Source organism: Camelus dromedarius, chromosome 14 (genome assembly GCF_036321535.1).
Source record: "Camelus dromedarius isolate mCamDro1 chromosome 14, mCamDro1.pat, whole genome shotgun sequence".
Classification (NCBI taxonomy): domain Eukaryota; kingdom Metazoa; phylum Chordata; class Mammalia; order Artiodactyla; family Camelidae; genus Camelus; species Camelus dromedarius.
The window spans coordinates 66,039,156-66,060,366 of NC_087449.1; the positions used below are offsets into that span (position 1 = coordinate 66,039,156).

General features: G+C 58.8%; 1 protein-coding gene across 14 annotated transcripts in view; it reads right to left on the reverse strand.

Annotated features, from left to right (window-relative positions):
- The window catches only part of CAMTA1 (calmodulin binding transcription activator 1), an 829,301-nt gene that overhangs the window by 93,338 nt on the left and 714,752 nt on the right, over positions 1-21,211 (reverse strand). For all 14 annotated transcript variants that reach the window (XM_064494103.1, XM_064494108.1, XM_064494102.1 and 11 more), the window contains one exon: positions 14,432-14,585. In XM_064494103.1, coding sequence (XP_064350173.1) covers positions 14,432-14,585 — 154 coding nt within the window. The remainder of the gene's footprint in view (positions 1-14,431; positions 14,586-21,211) is intronic.

Below are 21,211 nucleotides of genomic sequence, written 5' to 3' on the forward strand. Positions count from 1 at the left end.
GTGGGTCTTGAATTCTGGCGGGTCATTGAGAGGGGATGGCAGCTGAGTGACTTCTGCCCCAAACTAGCTCAGCTGCCTGATTTGAAGTCACGGGGGCCTGTTTGGGGCAGAGGTGATGTGCATGTGCAGGGGTGGGGGTGTGGGTGGGGTTTACAGACCCCCTTTCCACCAGCGGACAGCGCCACCTTGAGATACCTGGAAATTCTCCGGCAGCCCCCAGAGGCCTGGGCTCTTGCTGGCTCAAGCCTACCACCTGCCTGGCAGCTAGAAGGGAAGGCTCAGGCCAGGGGTCTGCAAGCCTCACCAAAGCCCCGGAGTACTTCTACCTGGAAATCCGACAGTGAAGACGGATAGCAGGAGAGACCCGGCCCAGGTAGGAGTCGGGGTCAGGCCCTGTCCTCACACCCGGGCCCTCCTTGGCTGGGGACCTTTTCCAAATTCTTCATTTCAGAGATGAGAAAACAGAGGCTGGGGGGCGGGGCCGAGAGCAGGGCTCCAGGACCCCTTCTCTGAAACTGCTGTACACACAGATGGCCTGTCCCAGCCGGCCATCCCTCAGAGGTTCTGATGTCCTTGATAGGGAGGAGCGCATGTTTTAAAAACAGCCCCGCAGAAGTTCCTCATACGCAGTCAGGATGGTACACACGCAGCTCGTCCTGAGCCCAAAGTCGCGGGTACTGCACGTCCGGGAGCAGCAGCACCTCCAGGGCTCAACGTCAGTGCTCACTGCAAAACCAGACCAGACGTTCTCAGGGAAGACCTCACTGAGTCTGGACGCGGGTCTCTGGACAGGTGAGCTGGGCTCAGGCAGCCCCACCTCTGGCCACTTGGCCACACCCCGCGCAGAGGTCTGGGCTCCTGAGACCGGGCAGGGTTGCTGATGCCTGGACAGGCAGTCACCTCTGCCAGAGCATCCCGGCGTTTCTGACCAGGGACCCCTGTGCTCGCCGCTGCCCCCCAGCCAGTCTCCTCCAGCCCCCATCGGGGGTGCGGCCCCTGCGTTCTTTCTGCCTCTTGCTCCTCAGCTTACGCCGTGAAGGTTATAAAATAAAAACCCAGCGAAGGGTGACAGATTGCAAGCAGAGAATTTCTGGGTGCTTAATGCAAATTACCTACTGTCTTAGCACATCCCGTATGCAGATTGTCTCCCTCCCCCTCTGGAGGGGGTGGGAGAGAAGCCCCCTCCTCTGAGGTGGTGAGCTGTTAGTACTGAATATCAAATACTATCAAGACGGCTTTTAACACGTCACGCTCTGCTTCTCGACACGTAATGAATCAGCGGGAAAGGAGATTTCTATGGGGAAAAGAGCGCTTCGTGAAGGCAGGCTCATAAACACGCACTGGCCTCCCCGCTCCCCTGCCCCGCCCTCTTTGTAAAAGCAGCAAAAAGGAAATGGCATGAAAAGTACACTTGATGAAACGCAGGGTCATGACCTGGGGTGGGGCACAGGAAGACAAAAGCGAATTCCCCCCCAAATAACCTCCCGGTGGCGCTGGGCCACGCAGTCGTCCCCTCTGCTCTCGTCCCGGTGGACGGCACCGGCCCTCTCGTTCCCAGGCCTCCGTCGGCGGCCTCGCCCGGGGTCAGGCGGCGTCCTGAGTGTTTTGTACAGAGTCACAGGCAGGGGACCCTCTACAGCTCCCCATGCACAGCGCCTGGACAGTGGTTCCAGGCTCCTTAGGTGATGGAGAGGGGCCTGTGTGCCCAGGAAGGCTGGGACAGGGTAGCAGAGTGGGAGCAGGTGGGCAAGGGTGGGCCAAGCTGGCTCCTGTCAGGCCTGCACAGGACAGGAGTGGCCAGGGGACCACGCTGACCACCGGAAAGTGGGGTGCCGAGGGGTCCTCCTGTGGCTCTGACCACAGTCCTGCTGCTACCCGGGGATCCCCGCTCCTGGGCTGGACACTGGCCCTGTGGGAGGACTGGTCTGCGGAGCTGAGGCCCGGGTGGTGCTGCAGGACCCCAGCCGCCCGCTCTGGTGCTGACCTGGCCTGTACGCGACGCTCACCCTAATGACCTCCTGCAGTTGGGCGGCCGCGCTGCCACTAATCTGAATAATCAAAACGAAATCAGTGACAACAGCATGGGGCCATGCTTTGGAGAGCATCTTCTGATGAACAATTCACCCAAGAGGCAGCCAACTGCCGGGAAGGGAGTAATTGAGATCCGGGGGAGGGGGCCGGGGAAGGTGTGGGGGGAGCACCCCCGGGGGCCGGCTGCCAGCCGAGCGCCTCTTCAGTTACGGCTGCTCCAACCCAGCCTTGCAGGGGAGGCGGAGAGCTTGGGCCCGGCAGGCTTAGCTTGACCCCAGGTCAGGCTGCCCTATCACCCTGTTATGGACAGAACTGTGGCCCCGCCCCCCTAAACTCTGAGGTTGAAGCCCTAGCCTCCAATGTGAGTCTGTTTGGAGGTGGGGCCTTTCAGGAGGTAATTAAGGTTAAGTGAGGTCATAAGGGTGGGTCCTAAACCAACAGGACTGGTGTCCTTTTAAGATGAGAAGGAGACACCAGGAGTGGGCACACAGAGAAGGGCCGTGTGCAGACACAGGGAGAAGGTAGTCATCTGCAAGCCAGGAGGAGAGGCCTCCCCGGAAACCAGCCCTGCCCACAGCTTGATCTTGGACTTCAGCCTCCAGAACTGTGAGAAATCAACCCCTATGGTTTAAGCCGCCCAGTCTGTGTACTCTGCTGTGGCAGCCCCAGCTGACTAATTAATATGGCCGCCAACAGGGTCAGGCCTCCCCCTCCCCAGGCTGCCTGGCTGGAGCCCTACGAGCCCCTGGGAGAGACCCCCTCTGCCCTTGGCACTGCACATGTGTGTGTGTTTGAGGGGCCTTGAGATCTTTCCAGAATGCCTCCCTCTCCTGCTGCTTTAAATCTCACCCTTCATCCAGCACACAGCATGGAGCCTCTCTTCCCCTGGGAAGACTTCCTGATTACCCCAGTTATTGTCCCCACTGGAGCCACAGTCTGAATCACAAGGACAGGATGTTGGGGAGGGGGTCCCTGCGCTCTGCCCCCATGCTTCCAGCGCTGCCTGGCTCCCAGCAGATGCTCAGTCAGGACTGCTGGAGGGAGTAAATGAACGGGCAGTTTCTCAGGCATCACACCCTCTCTAGCATCGCTCTCTTTCTGTTTCATCCATTCATGATTTTCCCCAGTGAGCTGTGAGCAGAGCTCACATCTCAGTAATAATAGCAAAAATAACATTTACTGCCCTTACACTGCGAGCCAGGCACTGTGCTAGGTTCTCTACATGTTGACTCCCTTATAAAAAGAAATAAATCACAACCCTCTCCAGCCCTGGTTGGGCGCCCACTGTGGAGGGGCCCTGGGCAGTGGCTCTCAAAGTGTGGTTCCAGCTGCAGTATAATCACCCGCAAATATGCTAGAAATGCGCATCCCCAGGCCCCGCCTGGCCTGGGGTGAATCAGAAGCTTTGGGGGTGGGCTCAGATCTGTGCCCTGCCCTCCAAGGGATTTGATGCTAGCTCAGATTTGAGACCCAAGGGCCTAGAGATTCCATCTCTCATCTCTCAGTGATCCTTTGAGACAGAATTTTTGTCCCATTTTATTCACCCAAGGACCAAGACTCAGGAAAGTCCTGTGACTCGCCCATGGTCACACGGCAGGTAAGTGGAGGTGGGGAGGGGTGGCCGTTCCCACTGAGCCACCTGCCTCTCGGTCTCCCCAGCCTCTGTCCCTCCCAGGCTGATCAATGGCTCAACTGTTCATTAGGGCGGAGGAGGGAGAGCTACCCCACCAGGAGCTAGACTCCTTCCGTTCACTTTGCTTTCTCAAGCGGGTGATTCCAATTTCCTGGGGGGCTGGTGGCTGGGCAGGAAGCCCAGACCCCCTCCCCCCTAGGGCTGGCCCAGGTGCTGTTCCCCTGGCCTGCAGTGCCTCCACTGTCTCCTGCCCTCTCTGAGGATGGGGGTTGCCAGCTGCCTCAGAAGGGCCAGGTGGGCTCGGGGAGGGGAGGGGGCAGAAGTTCTAAAGTCCCTGGACCCTCCCTCATGACCTTCCTCAGCCGGGGCCGGGCCAGGTGGGCAGCCAGGACAGCCGTCTTGGGCCTCCCAGGGGCAGGACAGGAAGTGGGGGGCCGGGTCTGTTGTGGACCTGCTCTTGGAAGACCAGGAGTGAGAGAGGGAGGAAGGTCCCTGCAAGGAGTCTCAGCATCTCACCTGGGCTGCTGGGGTTCCTGGAGGGGTGCTGGCCTCCTTCATCATGGCCAACTGGGGTGAGGTTAGGGGAAATTTCCATAAAAGACAGGGAACCCGAAGAAAGACTCTTCCCGGAGAACGTGGGATTTGTGGGAGTAGCGTCTGGCCCCTTGCCTAGGTTGCTAGGCATTGGGGGTGCGGGGGGGTGGGGACAGGACCCACTTATTCACAGGCGGAGGTGCGGGGTGGGAGGGGCCCAGCGGCAACCTTCTTGGTTGTCTGCAGAAGCCACAAATGTTTGTTCCCAATGTGGCTGCTTGAGGCCACGGTGGAACTTTCCCAAAGGGTAGGGAGAACCTCTGAGCTCAATGCCAGAGCCGGCTCCACAGGAAGGAGGGGCTAGGATTCAGAAACGTCCAGAGTCTGTGGGAGACAGACTGGTAGGACCACCCTGGCCGGGGGTCGCGGCCCCGGTGGCCACAGCTCTTTTCCTTGCACACGTGTGATCTTGGGAAGATCTTTGATTCCTCTTGGCCTCCGTTTCCTCACCTGTAAAATGGGTGCCTCCCACTGATTCATCTGACTACACGTCACTCTTCCTCAAGGGACTAGAAAGACACATGTGGGTCCTACACCCAGAACTCTGATTCGGTGGCGTCACAGGAGATCTGAGGCCAGACGGGGTCCAGGGCCCCAGGGGAGACGACCCTTTCTGCTCTGAAACATCATTCCTGGAACCCTTTGGCAAGGAATTAAAGTCAGAAGGGTATGATCTGGAAGGCCCCTCACCCTGCAGTGCCCTGGTTGCTGGTGAGGGCAAGCAGCTGACCCTTCTTTGCTCTGTGGGGCAGTGACTTCTGGAAAGATGACAGGGCACCTCTGGCTGGAGCTAGGGTCACAGCACGGGCGGCGCTGCTGGAATGGACGCTTGACGTTCTTTGCACAGGAAGAGATTTCTTGACGCCGTGGTGAGCAGGTGACAAGTGGCTTGCTGGTAACAAAGAAAATCCCTCCCACCTCCCAGCAGAGGTCTGTGGCAGGGGGCAGGGGCCGCTTTCTCTTGACCCGTCAGCCTCGGCCCATCCAGGGCTCCCACTCGGGGACTCAGCTCTCTGTGAAGACCCAGACAGAGGTGACTGTTTAACTGCTGCCCCGACAGGTCACCTTGGAGACCAAGACGGCGCTGTGATGGTTTGTCTGGACAAGGGTGTCGCCCAGAGCCTCCTAGGTAGCCCTGCAGTGCGGTCACCCTACTCAAGAGCCACATGACAGAGGCGGGCGGGAGAGGGGTCGCCGCGTGCCTCGCAGGGCCTGGATGAGCCCACTTGGCGTCTTCCCACTAGTGGACCCTCGAAGGCTGTCTCCATGGCAACAAGGTCAATGGGAAATGGCAGCTGCGTTGGTTTAATTTTCGCTGTATTCTTGTTGACAGGAATAAAGGCCCTGCTTCTGGTTTCTTGGTTCAGCTGGATGGAATTTTCATTAGGTTTAACTTCTCATATCCAGACACCCACAGACTATTCAATCTCCCCGTCTCACCCTCAGCTCGCATTCTCCTGCTGGTCCTGAGGACAACGTACTCAGAAATCTCATTTCGAGGCGCACAGAGGCTGGGTGGGGACAGGGTGGCGCGCGTGTGTGGGGACACACAGGCTGTCCCGAGTGGGCCTGTAATTCCTGCTTCAGGATGTCTGGCGATGTGGGGCCCAAGACCCTCCTTTCCATCTGCTACCAGGAGGCACAGGCTTCATTCCATCCATGAATCAGCCCAGGAAAAGGCAAAGGACCTGAGGACTTCTTCCAGGAGGGAGGGACCTAGCACCTCAGAGGTGAGCAGCAGGGAGCGGGGCTTCCCAGTCAGGAGCTGATTTGGGCAGCTCAGGCCAGCACAGCTGCCGGGGCAGGAAATCCAGGCCATGTGGGGACGGTGCTCCCCGCTCCTCCGCGCTTGGCCTCTCAGGCATCTCCTAGGGGCCCTGTGACATAAGAATTGGCCTTGGATGAGTGTTTCCTCTCCGGCTCTGCTAACTGGGCCAAGGACGTGGCATTGTGGAGCCATTCCGAGGCTCTCAGAATCTCCTCCTGATTTGCTAAGTGGCATTGTTACCGAGGCCGGGAATTCTCCGCGCCGTAGTAAGAGCGTGAACGTGCTTGAAGTTCTCTGATTGTCTAGTAATGTCGGAAGCCCAATTTGGCAGGGAGAGAAGCTTCAGCTGTTATCCCACATCCAAGGAACCATGTCGGCTCTGGAATCCTCTTCCCTTTGGGGCTTGATGGCAGCCTTTGCTCTCAGGCTCCGCCCAGGGGCAGGGATGGCAGCCCCTCCAGGTGGTGACTGCAGGGAGGCAGGTGCCCTTGAAAGGGGTAGCTGCCTCTTGGCTCCCAACTATGTGGGCCAGAACCTTTGATTTTCAAGGAAAAGCTGCAAATTTGGAGATTAAAATGTCAACAACACATTCCAAGTTCAAGAAAACCACTCCCCAGCATGAGCAGGGCTGTGTCAGCCCTGGGAGGCAGTCGGGCACAGGCTGTGGTTGGCGGGGCTGCCGTGCCGGCAACACCAGCAGAGGGGCGCTCTGTCAAAGCTCCCGGACGGAGCAGGGGATTCTGTGACTGCAGCCCTGAGTGGCAAGTAGCCAGCGAGAGACAGGAAATCAAAAAAAGTATTTCTCTGTTAGTTCTCCTATTTGGGAGCCAAACCCGCTAAATAAGGTTTAGCCTGAGGGAGAAAGGCACACTTGCAAAACCAACCTGGATCCTCCCAGCAGAGCAGGGAAGGAAGTAAGCCTGGATTTCACATCAGACTTGCCTCTCTCTTGCCTCTGCTGGGAGATCCCGCAGGGCTGGGAGGCGCCGGCGGGGCGTTCTGGCAGGAGTGGGGACATGAGGAGACCCAGCCTGGCCGCTCCTCGTCTCAGCAGTTCCTCACCAAAGGGACAAGCAAGATGGGCAGGGAATTCCTCTCCAGGCCTGTCTACACTGAACCACCTCCCCCAGTGACTCCAAATCCAGCCGACACAGGCAGGGAGTGGGACAGGACCTCTGGGCTTGGCAGGCCCCGTCCACTGATGAGTCCCTCTGCACTTAGGGACAGAGCTGTGGTCCTGGGGACACAGATGTGCTTCCATTTTTTTGCAGTCCAGGGTTTCTCATGACTTCAAGTCAATAAGTGTCTGGAAGACCCCGTTCTGTGTCTGGCACTAACATCGAACTTTCAACCCAAGGAAACTTCTAGGGTAGTGTGTCTCAGCCCAGAGTCTATGGGAAGAATTCATGGGGTCCTGAAACACCCAGAAATGATGTCCCGATTTTTTGTGCATGCTTGAGATCAGCACTGCCTCTGTAACCTGTCTCCCTTCTCAGATCTGAGAATCAGCTGATGCCCAAAGAGGCCCGTGGCCCCCCAAAAGGGCCAATCCTGATCTCCACGACAGGGATCCTTGGCCGGCCTCTCGCTGGAAACTGCATTAAGCTGGGATCTCTCAAAAAGTACAAGAATCTTGCTTGATAAAAAATTCAGTTTCCCAGGGCCCACTTCAGACCTGTGGAATCACGATGTCTTGAGGGGCAGGGTGGGGCCGGAGACAGGCGCCTGCCTGGTATCAACCTGCCCCGGAGGTTCCGACGTGGACCACAGCTTCCGGCACCGAGCAGACGTCTGTGCCCAGGCTCTGTGGGCCTTGGAGGACTGGCGGGGGGCCTGGGGGTGGGGTGGGGGAGGAACTGCAGCTTCTCTGCCTCCCCTGAGCCCTAGTGGTAGGTGGCCGGGATGTGTGCAAGCTCATTCCTGACTCCTGGTCCCTCACTCCTGTCCTGAGAGTCTAACTTCAGAGATGAGGACAATGGAAAATGCTGCCAATCAAACATTTCTGGCCAAAAAGAAATCCTCCGGCCCTTTGTAACAGCAGGGCGAAGCTGCCAGCCCCTCCACCTGCGCTGGCCAGATGCTGTCAGACCAGGTAGACCCAGGGCGAGAGGAGGCTCCTGAGGGCCCCCTTCGGTCTCTTCCAGCCCCACGCCAATCCCCACCGCTCCAGAATCACAGAGCAGGTCTCAGGCACCAGGTCCTCAGGCAGGGGCTGGACGTGCTCCCTGCGGGGTCGCCCCAGGCTGGGGAGTGGGGCTCCCCGCAGGGCTCGCGTGTCGGAGCCGCTCTGCTGCTGTGGGCCACAGGGTGGCGCTAATGGACCAGGAACGAGTTCGTGCAGGGCCCGGAAAGGAAGGCCTTTGTTGATTTTACTTCTTGATGTTCTATAATCACCAGGATTACAATCTAAGCAAAAAAGCAAAACAAATAAACACTGCCCCTCTTACTGGCTCGTTGGTCTTTGTCTGGAAAATCACGCGAAAACAACAGACGCACCGACTACACACCCCAAGGCTTGAGTGCTGCAACAGGGAGGTCGTGCCAGGCAGGTGGGGGGGGGGGGGTCCGGAGACTGAAGGCTCTGTTGGCCTAACGTGTGGGGTGAGCAGCTCCTGGTAGAGGCACCTGTGACCCAGCCTCCTTCCTTCCAGTCTCTGCCGCATCAGCCTCGTCTCAGCCTAGACGGGGCTCCTGTCTCCAGCCACCCTGTCTTTGCCGGGTCCCGGGTGCCTTGCTGGCCCATCCTGGTCATTGCTCAGAGGTTAGGAGCGCGCTTGTCCAGAGAGCACGTGGTGAGGGGCCGAGGTCCTGGCTCCTGGAAACACCAGCGGGCTGCAGGTGTCCAGGGGCCACAGGTGACTGGGGTAACTGAGGATTGCTGGGAGCTAGGAGAGCACCCTTGAACCCACCCGTGAAGCCCCAACGTGGGCTCCACCCCACTATCAACATGGTCTTCATCATCTCAAGCCTAGCATGGCCTCTGCCCGCCCCACCTACACTCAACATGGCCTCCATTCTCATACAGAATATGGACGGCCTCTACCCTATCAGCACAGCCTCCACCCGCCTCCACGCTCAACAGGGCCTCCATCCCACCATCAACGTGGACTTGATTACTTCATACTTGGCGTAACTTCCTCCCTCACACTCAACACGGCTTCCTTGACACAGCCTCCACTCAGCATGACTTCTGCCTCTTCCGCATCAACGTGACCTTTATTACTTCGCACTCAGCGTGGCCTCTGTCCTCACTCTTTGCAGGGCTCGGCGCCCTCGGACTCACATGACCTTTGCCACCTCACGCTCCTCACCGACTCCATCACTTCGTATTCAACGTGGCTTTTAAGCCTCAGACGTGACACCACCTCAGGGCCACACCTGTGCTGGCCTCTGCCTGCTTCCTCCTCTGCGCGGCCCCACCCAGCCTGCCTGGGAGCACCTCTCTGCCTCCTGCCTGTTTCCGAGCCCCACACGTTGGTCCAGTCCTGGGCACTCTCAGGCCAGCTGCCTTGGCTTCCTCAGCGGCTACGGCCTCTTTGGTCTGTCTTCCTGAGGGCAGGGCCTGTGCTTTCTCCCACCGTGCAGCCTCCCCAGGGCTCTAGGAGCTTGTCCTGGTCCAGTGTTGCTGGTCCAGAGTCCCCAAAGGGCCATCCAGCTGGCCTTGGCTGACCACCCTTAGCCCAGCGCTTGGCAGGGGCTGAGCGCTCCAACCTGGGAAAGAGGACTGACTTCCTGGCTCCGGAACCACCAGCTGGTCAGAGGAGGAGCCAGGCTCCCCCCATGTCTGTGCCTCCCTCACCAACATTCCTGGCAGCTCCTGGAAGTCCTTCTGCACATCCTTCTCGCCCTCACTGCTGCTTGTACCCAGCTGGGGACCCCTGGGGGAAAGGCTATGAACATAGCTTAAAGCTCACTCCCTCATCCCTCACTCTGGATGGTCAACCTCACCAACTGCTAGCTGGGAAGCGGCTGGCACACCTGTCCCCTCCCGGGCTGCCACAGGGCAGAAAGCCACAGTGCTCTGAGTTGGTGATCCAATCCCAGGGAACTGGCTCCATCTGGCTCTCCGAGGGTGGAGAGTCTGGGCCACTGTGGTTCTGGGCGGCCAAGGATCACCGAGCAGGCTTCCCGCCAGGTTGGCAGGACCAAGGCTCAGGGCTCATCTGACCCATCATTCGTCCCACTCAAGGCTGACCCGGGAGGAGCAGATCCCCCGCCAGCCCCTGCAGACACCGTGGTGGTTTGCCGGGTCCAAAGCTGTGCTCTCTCAGACCAGCTGCATTGGAACAGACCCCAGAGTTTCCAGGATGAGACACGCTGATCTTTAGATCATGTTCTCTTGAGCTCTATAAACTCCAACCCTCTGACAGCCGGGACCTGAGGCAATCACCTTCAGGCCTTGAGCTGAGCTGAGCTGAACAATTCTCAGCTGAGGCCTTCCTGGAGGCCCCCAGGCTGAGAGCTCAGCTCTACTCAGCCTTGAGTAGGACTCACTTGAAGAACCCTATTCCCCAGAGTAAAAGTTAGGATGGTAGTCCTTAGCAAAAGACTACACTTCCCAGACTCCCTTGCAATGAGGGGTGCCCTTATGACCAAATTCTGGCCAATGACATATGAGTGGAAGTATTGTGTGCAACTTCTCGGCCCTGTCCTTAAAGGGAAGAAGCTTGCCCTCCATTTCCTCTTCTCCCTTTCCCACTGGTTGGAATGCAGTTACGATGGCAGGAGCTGGAGCAGCCATCTTGGCCCACATAAAAGAGGACAATGCCCTAGGAATGGCAGAGCAGCCAGCTGGGAAGCACCTGGGTGGCTGATCCAATCCCTGACACCCTGAGGCTGCCCTTTCAACCCTGTATTGCTATGTGAAAGAGAAAGAAACGTTAAGTCACTGTTTCTTTTGTGTTATAGCAGTAGGACCCATATTCTAAATACCACAGAAGGGATTGCAAAAGTCACGAAGCATCGTGGGAAACATACTGGGAATTCCTAACAAACATCTTAATTTTTTCCCCTTGGTTTTTTGTTTTGTTTTATTTTGTTTTGTTTTGTTTGGTTTTGTTTTGTTTTAATCTGGAGGAGGCGTCCCTCAGTTTGCAGGTTGCGGGAAGACCCCATGGGACTAAAGGGCACAGCTGCAAGAATCAAGCTGGTGTTCTTGCAGTCGGTCTGGCACAGAAGCCGGGGTCTGTGAGATTCCTAAGGCTCCGAACAACGAGCTCCCCGCCCGCCCTCCGCCCTCCCCCGCCCTCCCCCCATCTTCAACAGGTGAGGCGAAGGCTGAGGAGCAGAGTTTCACTTCACCACCGATAAGCACAACATTTTGATTAAACCACTGACAACTCTGCTGCAGGGCAGAGGAATTTGGAAATATCAGGAAATCAAACTGTGAAGTCTTTGAAGGAATGTGATTTATGTGAAAATGTGATGAAGCTAATGTGTTTGGCTCCAGCACTGGGTGGCATGCCTGATGCTGGAACCACATCTGATGCCTTCCTGGCTCCCAGCGCATCCCTGCTTTCCCCGAACACGGTGAGCTGGTGCCCGGCGTGTGTTCCAAGCCTGATCGGCATCGAAAGCTTTTATTGGAGCCATATTTCCCGGGCTGTGTTTCCAGCCTGTGCGTCTGTAACCAGAACCCTGCACACACATGCACACTCTGAGCAACTGCACGGCTCTGCTCCCGCCCCCAGACACCAGAGAGCCAAATGTGATTAGATTTATGGGGAGTTTGGTGTAGTTTTACATAATGTTCTCGATGCGCTGCAGACTTTGGAACAGGCATTCACAGTTCCCTCTGGTTAAGCATCTGAGGCTGACCCAGGTCTGCTTTCCACCCCCTGGAGTTCGTGAAGCTTCATCCCCTTGGTGGCCGTTGGGAGGTGACACTCCTGGCTGACTCTGACAGGCCCCTGTAGGGAAGGGTGACTTTTCCAGGATGGGGGCCCCTTCTGAGGATGGGGGGTGTGGTGAGGAGGTGAAGGCAACGAGGAGAGGAAAGGTAACGGGCTCAAATCAAAGAACAGGGAAGGTATGGGGAAGATGGCCATGGGGTGGCTTGCGGGAAAAGGGCTGTCTGTGTGTGTGAGAGGCATTGAGAGGGCCCAGGCCTGAGGCCTCTGGCCATGGTGGCCGCCCTGAAGGGTATCTCTTCCCTCGGGAGCATCCCCTTGGCTAATCTCTGGCTAACTAGGTCTCTGGAACCTTCCAGGAAATGGGATGAAACAGTGGCCTCGGCACCTTGGACCTGGGTCGACAGAGGCCCGGGAGCCAAGCCGGGCCCCGCGGAGCTGGCTGGATGTTTCTGATCTCAGAGCAAAGAGCTGCGAGATTCTTTTTCTTGCTTTACAGAGAGGGAACTAGGGAGCAGAGAGGGTGGGTGATTGGCCTGAGGTCACACAGTGGAGCAGTCACAGAGTCAGGACGTGTGTCCACCTCCTGGCTCCCCAGACCTGGCTCGGCTGGCCTGGACGGGTGGCGTCAGCGCCCATGGTTACATCAGGGCCATTGCTCCAGCCCAGCCAAGGCTCTGCCAGAGAGGAAGTGCGGGCAGTCCTGGGGGAGGGAACCCAAGGTGACGTACAAACCCTGCACGTTTAGACACCACTGGATGGAAGGGGTGGGCAGGCGGGACTGAGAGCAGGGCCCCTGGCACCTTTGCCCCGCTCCCCGGTCCCCAGGCCTGGCCTTGGTGTGGGGGGCACCGGGCAGCTCCAGCTCCCAGGGCCTGGACACTGGGGGCCTTTGTCAGGGGCTCAGGCCCCTGTGGGCAGTGGGTCAAAGCGGGGCCCGGTCACTCTCCACTCAGCCGTGCCTCAGGTATTTACAGAGAGCCCTCCTGGAGCCCAGCACTGGGCGGGGCCCACGGCCCGGCAAACGGGAAAGATTGAAGGGAATTAGCTGTGACATCTCCCAGTCTCCGGTGCTCTTTGGAGTTTTGAAGAGGTTTGTGTGGTCCCTTCTGGTTAAGTATGGGAGGCTGACTTCAGTCTGATGTCTCCCTGGGGGTCTTGAGAGGCCTGGGGGGCTGGGGGTGTGACGTCCCGGCTGGGAGGTCTGGGAGGGCCAGCGGAAGAGGCACTATTTCGGCTGAGGGGGAAGGGTGAGGTGGGTGAGCAGATGAGGGTTGGGGAGAGAGGCAGGCAGAGGAAAGAGAGACAGCGGCTCCGGCTGGGGGACTACACAGCGTGGAGCCCCGGGGGCAGGGGCAGCGGCCTGGGGCCCAAGCATGGAGGCCCTGCAGGCACACCCAGGCACGTGCTCCATCCTGAGGGCCCCAGGTGGCTTCAACAGGAGGACGTGGTCAGGGCCGTGGCTAAGGAGGATTCCACTGGGCGCAGCCTGAGCCTGGACTGGCAGCAGCAGCAAGGCCAAGCTGGCCAGAGCCTCCCCGCGGGCACACGCCCATGCGCGCGGGGCAGGGGCGACCTCAGCCTTGGGGTCCCGCCCCTGGGCAGGCTGGACCATTGGCCTAGTGAGGGCTCTACCTCCCTGCACGGAAGCCTGGCCCTCCTGACCCCTCTCCAACCTTGTGGCTGGGGGCAGGAACCCTCTAATCTGAGCACTGAGGATTAGCTGGTCACTGCAGGTGTCCCCCAAGCCTCAGCTTGGACACTCAGTGACCGCACTGCTGCTGTCCCCTGCCACCCCCAGGAAAGGACATTCAGCTGCTCCCTGTCTGTGGCGCCCAGCTCATCTTCCCCAAAGCCCTGCTTCCTAGGGTGGCACAGAGTCTGAGGGACCCGCTGACCGGCTCTCTGAGGTCCTGTATGACATCAGATCTTTGCTCTGAGCCTCAGAGATCAGCGCTTTGGGCCCTGTGCTCTGGGTGGCTCTTCTCAGGCCTGTCCTCCCTGAGCCCAGCCGCCCAGGCAGCAGGAGAGGCCACGGAGAGTCCCCTCCGGCGGCTGCCCATGGAAACCAGGCACCAGCCATGCCCGCCTCGTTCTGGACTCACTCGGTGTTTTGTATTCAGTGGTCTGCACCTGACAGATGCTTTGGAAAGAGTTGCTTTGCTGACAAAATGAAATCCAGCTCAATTGCCATCATCTGTGGGCCGCCCCGGCTGGGAGCGGAGGCAGGCCCCGTGTCCAGGAGCAGATGGGCTGAGGGCAGGAGGAGGCCAGCTCCGGCTAGCCTGTCCTCTCCCACCACCTCCCTCCCTGGACTGACACCGGGCTCCTGTCTACACCCGCAAGCACTCTTGGGTCTGCTCCTTATTGACGTGTTTTGTGCCTCTGAACCCACTTTTCTCATCTGTAATGTGGGCTGACATCCAGGTCCCGGCAGGTGTGTAGGGAGCGCGTGAGGACCGGGTGGGCGGGGTCCTTGTGAGAGCTAAGTTCACTGTCATCCTACCCGGGTCCCCAGGCTGCGAGGACCTGGGCCGGCCGGCCGAGCCTACTCACACATGGGCTTCAGCTGCCCGATGAGCTCCTCCTTCGTCCATTTGGCCCACTCCTTCTTGTCAGTGTTGATGGAGCAGAGGATGGGGCCGCAGGGCTTGCCGCAGTCCTCGATGGCGGGGACGTTCAGGTAGTGCACCAGGACGATGTCGGGGTTCTGGGGGGAGAGCACAGACACTGGCAGCGTGAGGCCGGCACGGGGCCCACCCAAGGTCGCCCCAGCAGTACACACGGGCTGCTGTCCCCACGCCGGACTTTCTCAGCCTTGGCACCACCGACCCCGGGAACCAGGTGCTTGTCAGTGGTGGGGCCGCCTGTGCACGGCGGGATGCTCAGCCGCGTCCCCGGCCTCCACCTGCTAGGTGCCATTAGTCCCCGCCCCTCCCCACTGGGACAACCAGACATGTCTCCTGACTTTGCTCATTCTCCCCCGGGGGACCACATTGCCCCCAGCTGAGACCCACTGCTGTACACGTGGACTGATTCTTGTGTCACCAAGGACCACGCAACAGGTCAAACATATCTCTGTCCCCACATCGCGGCCCTGCATCCACAGCTGCCCAGGAGCACCGGCCCCTGCTCCCTGCTTTACACGCATTTCCCCATTGCAGCTGGTTGGACGTCCCCACACAGGCGCCACTGCCACCCTCTTCCCAAGGGGACATGGACTTCCCAGAGTTTGAGGCACCCGCTGCTAAGGGCTGGACACCCCTGCCCTTCGGCTGGTGGTCTTCCTCCCACACAGGCAGCCCCTTCAGTACGCTCTAAGCATCACCCAGGAGGCAGCTGCCACTCAGAACCTCTGGAAACGCCTCCCTAGAAATCTCTTTGGAACTCAAGGATGGAAAGAACTCTCTGCTTGAAGACGTTGAAGGCACAGCTTTGTCCCCAAACGGTTTAATTGAACTGAGTCAGCCTCCTCCCATCAGAGTCCATTCAAAATGCCCTCTGTCACTCTCCGCTCACCACCAGCTCTGAGAGCGACACGCCCGGGGCAGCAGCTCCCTGCAAAGAGCCCAGGCCCTCCCGTGGCTTTCCGTGACCCCCCCGGAGGGTGAGAGATTGTTTATTGGGTCATGTCGGGCCTGACAAATTTGTTTTTTAAAAAAAGCAACCATGTCACTTTATAATGCACCTGAGTAATCCCAGAAAAACCTTCTCCCCCAGTCAGAAGTTATTTCGTGAACCATAAGGAAACATATGGTGACATATCAAGGTGCTGCAGGAGACAACGGGAAAACCACTCGGAAGGTCCCGTCCTGGGCGATTTCCCAGATCCGTCCCCTTGGCTTTTCCCACTTGGTACCGACCCCAAGTCCTGGGTGGCCAGGAGGACCCTGGGCATGGAGGAGGTGGCACTGGGTCTGCGATCACCTCTCTGCATGTGGTCAGAGCGAGAGTAATAAATGAATGTGCGACTCAATCAATGCATTCATAAAGAAAGACTCCAGGCTAAACCACGAACAGTGCAAGAAAGTACACTGGCATCATTTTAAAAGATTTTCAATCAGGGTGGAAACAGAGAGTTTTTTTCTCGCCAACGCTTAGTTAACCAGGAAATTAAATCAACACGAACGGGAGCCTTCTCGTTAATGGCAGCTTTTCCGGATTGCGGTAATCACGCTCCTTAATAATAATGGTAATCCCTGACATCGGCGGCACCTTATTCTTCCCCAAGCACTTTCTAGCCATTATCTCACGTGGTACCCACGCGAGCCGGGGAAGCGGGCCGGGCCGGGCAGGATACCCTCCTCTGACAATGAGGCACAGTGAAGTTGTGACGCGCCCAAAGCCGGGTGCCTGGCGAGGCCCAGAGCTGGGGCCAGAAGCCAGGGTTCTGACTCTGCTTTTAGGTCCTGCCAAGACATCTGGTGGCCTCTTTTTGTTCGGTCTAAGTGCTTTCCCATCTCATATTTCACTTCCTCCTTGCGAGATGCCCAAGAGGCAGGTGGGTTGGGTAGATGTACTATGGTCATTGCCTGGGTGGGGTAGCCCAGGAGAGGTGGGTACGTACACCCGATTCCCAGCCTTGTGTTCCTTCTCAGCGACAGGCACACTGGCCTCCCTGAGCGGGAGCTCCTGCCTGAGCCTGTGGCAGTGCCAGCCACTGAGCAAGTCAGAGTAAGAATCAAAGGCATGCAGGGACCAGCAGGCCACCCAGGGCTTCCTCTGATCCCAGCCCCAGGAGCTGGAGCCTGGCCCTGTGGCAGGGAGCCAGGATGTCAGCTGTCTGGGAGATGAAAGGTCTTCCGCGTCCGGCCCTACTGCCCCACAGAGCGCAGCCTGGGTGCCTGGGAAAGCTGTGGGAGGCCAGGGCAGTGGGAGGGCAGGTGGGGAGCTGGGGAGCAGAGGGCAGCCCTCACCACGTACCAAAACCTCCAGAACCTGAGTTCCTGCACCACAGCATCTGGACTGTCCGGTCTCAGGAAGCCCCATCCCTTCCTTCAGGGTCCAGCTCCATTTCTGCATAACCAGCCTCCACCTACTCTTTCAGGACAGGCAAGAAGACAGGCACAAGGCTCGCCTCCTCCTCCAGGAAGCCTTTCTGGATACCTCACCCTCTATACCTCCACCACAGCAGGGTGGAGATTGGGTTTGTGTCTTAATAGTACGCCTCCTTTGTCTGCTCATCCACGGGGGACAGAGCCCCGGAGCTACCACAGTGTCCGGCAATGCCTGCTGCTCATTCCTTGTCTGTAGAACCGAATTAGGTGGGCTTCGGATCTCCTGTCCTTACTCTTCCTAGACTTGTGCTGACCTGACAGCTGGTCTCCGCTTTCCGTGCCTTTGAAGGGCAGGGCAGCTTCTTGGATCATGGGGTGTTCCTACGAGGCTAAGAGGCAAGACAGCTTCTTAACCTTTTCCGGGTCTAAGGCCTCTGAGAATTTGATGAAGGCTGTGACTTCTCTGCTCCAAGCCCCCCAGATGCCCCAAGGCACATCAACGCCGCATTTCAGGACTTCACAGATCCAGCGCACATCTGCAGCCGCTGACTTAGGGATTCGAGATCTACCGCTGCCCTCTTCAACTCAGGGTACGTGCCCGACATGTACATCCCCTTCCCGGGAGCCTCTGTTACGGGCCTCGTGTTTTTGGTGGTCTTGTTACAATTAGGAGAAAGCCCCAGTCCCTGGTGGCCTCCAGGAGGCTGGGCTTGGGGTTAGGGAGTGCAGAAGCAGGCTGCATCATGGTTTATACCTGTAACGCAGATTCTATCCCAGGGCTTGGAGTTCCTGCAGCTGAAACCCCTGAGTTGAATTTTAAGGAACAATTTCCTGGCTTGGGGCTGGTTTTAAGACACAGAGTGGTTGAGGTATTTTTGGCAATTGGGGGAACCCATCACTTCTTGGCAACGTTGCAGTTTTATTCATTTGTTGTACATTTTATTGGGTGTTTCTGGCAGAAAAATATATTAGCCGGAGAGTCCCAATGTACCAGTTTCACGGAGCGCTCAGATCCTCAGGGAGCACTGGGCTGCTGGCCGGGTGGGGCCGCCGGCTCCAGGGGACTCCACTGAGGACACGCTGTTCTGGACGTTGTCTGGAGCCAGCCTGCCTTCGTGACCCTGGGCTGACATCCTCTGATGTTTCCCTGCGGTTTCCCACCCAGGTCAGACCTTGCGGGCTGTGGGGGTCTCATCCAGAATTTCCATGAGGACGCTAGAGGCCACCCCCTCGAAGAAAGCATGACTTTTGACATGACCACTCCCCACCTCCGAGTGTCCAGGAGGCCTGCCTAGTGTCCGGGAGGCCTGGGGGAACCTCATGGGGTGGCTGTGGAGGGGAAGCTGAGGATAGATACATGCCTCAGAGAAGTTCCAGAACTTTCTAGAAAGAGCCATGAACTAGGAGACCCCCTCCTTTCCTTTTGCTGCTTTAAGCTCTTCATCTACAGATGGACACAGAGCCCCCGCCCTCCTCACCAGGCTGCCGCAGGGGCCACGACGGGGCCTTTGGGAGGTGCAAAGTCCTATGTGCACAGGGTCCTCTTCTAACCACCAGCTGCCACCAAACCCCACACCAGACAAAACCCTGGTGTTTTTCCGGAGAGAGTGGCCAGAGTTAGCTTCTAGTGGGCAGTTTACCCACTGAAAACACACGCTTTCTCCGCTGACAGCCCTGTCTGTCCTGATTTTCTTCTTACTGCCGAAGGTACCCCTTCCTCTATAAACTTCGTGGCTGGGTCTTGGTCCCCCACCCGCTTGGGGCTTCATTCAGCCTCTAGGCCGTCAGCCCACCATGGTCCAAGGATTCCTCGATTTCTCTCTCCAGCCCCGCCTCTCCGCTCTGCTCCCAGCTCAAGGGTCCCACTGCCCTCTGACAGCTCTCACTGGGGTCATGAAATGCCCCCCCGCTCACATGGCCAAGATTGATGTCCCCCCCGATGACCACCCCTCCACCCGGCCCACTGCAGGCTTTCCCCCAATGACAAAGGGCACCACCTCCTGCAGCAATCTGGGTCAAAGCCTTTCTTCTCTCTCTGTCTCCCTCCAATCCATCCATCACCAAGCTCCATCAGATCTCCCCACCAAGTAAGCCGGCCACCCCTCCCCTGCCCGCCCCAGACCACCCAGCCCGCGCCCCGTCCCCTGCCCTGTGGACCCTCACCTGGGTCTCCTTACTTCTTGTCTTCCCTCCCTCCCTGTCCATCTCCCAACACCAGCAGAAGTGACCCCATGGTTCCAGCAACGGCTCCCTGGCCTGCAGAGTTAAACCCACACTCCTGATGTGGCTGCAGGACCTGCCATCTGTTTCCCTCCAGTCACTCACGCTCCCCTTGGCTCACCCAGCTCCAGCCACCCCCATTTCCCAAATCTGCCATGTGCGTTCTCTCCTGAGCCGTTGTGCTCTGTGCCACCGGTTGGTGTGAGTCTCAATGCCACCCCCTCACAGACTGGGTGTTGAGAGACCCCTCAGACATGGTGCCTCCCTGCCCCCCTGCCCAGGCCCTACTGCCTTTCCATCCTTTATTTTATTTACAGCAAGCACTCACCCCCAGTTCTCACTTCTGAGCAGTTGCTAGATTTGGCCTGTTTGCCCACCCAGGACTGAGAGCTCCAGTGACCAGGTTCTGTCTTGTTCAGGGCTGGCTCTGCCCACCTGCTGAGTGCTGAGGGTGGTGACAGCTGAGCTGCCCCCAGGGCACAGGCCAATGAGCCTCCCTGGGGCACTGGCCTGGCTGGGGAGGTGGTTGGGGCAGCTGTCTCCTCTCTGGAGAACCCCCCTCCCCATCCCCAGGTGTCCTTCCTGAGGGACAGAGGGACTTGAGAGGAGAAGACCAGTGGCTGGGGGAGGAGGGGGTGTCCGCCCCCTCAGAAAGAGGGCCCAGGAGCCCTCGGTCCCTTTGTGGGAGGCTCAGCTGTTCCCTAACCCAGCTCGTCCTCAGGTCTCACCTGGCAATGTGAGGTTACATTTGCCCACCTAGTTTCAGGCCGCTGGGCCTGCCGGGCAGAGGACTGCGGGCCGGAGCTGGCAGGAGGGCATCTCCTGGAGCCTGAGTTAGAACCTGTCTCCTGAGACACCTTTTCTAGTCGGTGCTTTTCACCAGAGCCTCAGGGACAAACGGGATCCTGGGGAGCAAATGGGGGAACTTTATGTCCAGCAGCTCAGGAGGGGCTGAGAATGCTCACAGAGAGAGCACCGGGCTGGAGTGAGACTGGCCGCCCGGCTGCAGGGCTCGGCAGGCGTGGCGGCGCCCCACGCAGGAGGGCCTCTCAGTGCTTACCTGACCGTGAGTCTGAGCACCTCCTGGGACCTCAGTATTCCCTGGAACACAGTTTGGGAACCACTGATAGAGCCAAGGGAAACCACCTCCCGCAGTTGCTGGAGGACGGGGGCCCACAAAGCTCCTGGGGCTCTGGGGCAGCAGGGCTCCCGGTGCCCAGGAACTGTGTCCCTTCCCCCTGGGGACCATCCCTGGCCTGGCCTGAGGCCCACTGGACGTAGAGCTGTTTACAGTGATCAGATTTGTACAGAAACCCCTGTGTTGATCAGATCCCCTGCCCCCAGGGCCCCCCCACCGAGTTTCCCTCTCCTAGCCCTGTGACCCATCCAGGGGTTGGTGGGGGGTCTTCCTTGAGGAAAGACTGGGGCTGAGGCGAGAGGCCAGGGTGGGGGACTCTGTCTCCCCTTCCGGTGTGGGCTGTCCCTCCTGACCGGGTACCCCACGCTGCCGGGGCCCCCGTGGGAAGGCCTGGGCCCCAGGCAGCTTCCTGGTTCTGGGGCTGAGCTCGTGAAGGTGGGGGAGAGGCAGGCGGGCATGAGCGCTGGCGCTGGGGGGAGGGCAGAGGGTTTAATCTTCTTAATGACAGTGACAGGGATTTCAGGAGTGGGGACTGCTTTGAACAAGAAGCACCCCCGTTCTGCTCCTCCGCCCAGCGGTGGCGACTGTGTAGCGTCAGTGGCTGGGAAGGCAGCAGAGGAGGCGGCCGCTGCGAGGGAGAACCGATCTCAGCTCTCTGGGGGGTTAGAACCTGGGCCTGGAGGGCTGGGCCTCAGCGCAGGGCCAGGGCAGGCAGAGAGGTGGACGAAGAGCAGGAGGAGGGAGAGAAACAGACCAAGGGGTTCAGCAGAGAGACGTGGGAAGCCCAAGGGTGGGTGGGGGTGTTGCAGAGACTGGGGAGCAGTGGTGCCAAGATTGCCCCCAGGGGGCTCTGACTTCCAGCCTGAGGAGACGCCTGCGGGCCCTGTGGCTTTGGGCTCTGAGAGCTGAGGGCTGGGGTACAGGGGAGCTCACTGTGGGCAAACACCTGATCTGGCTGGGCCTCAGCGCCTTTAGGATGGG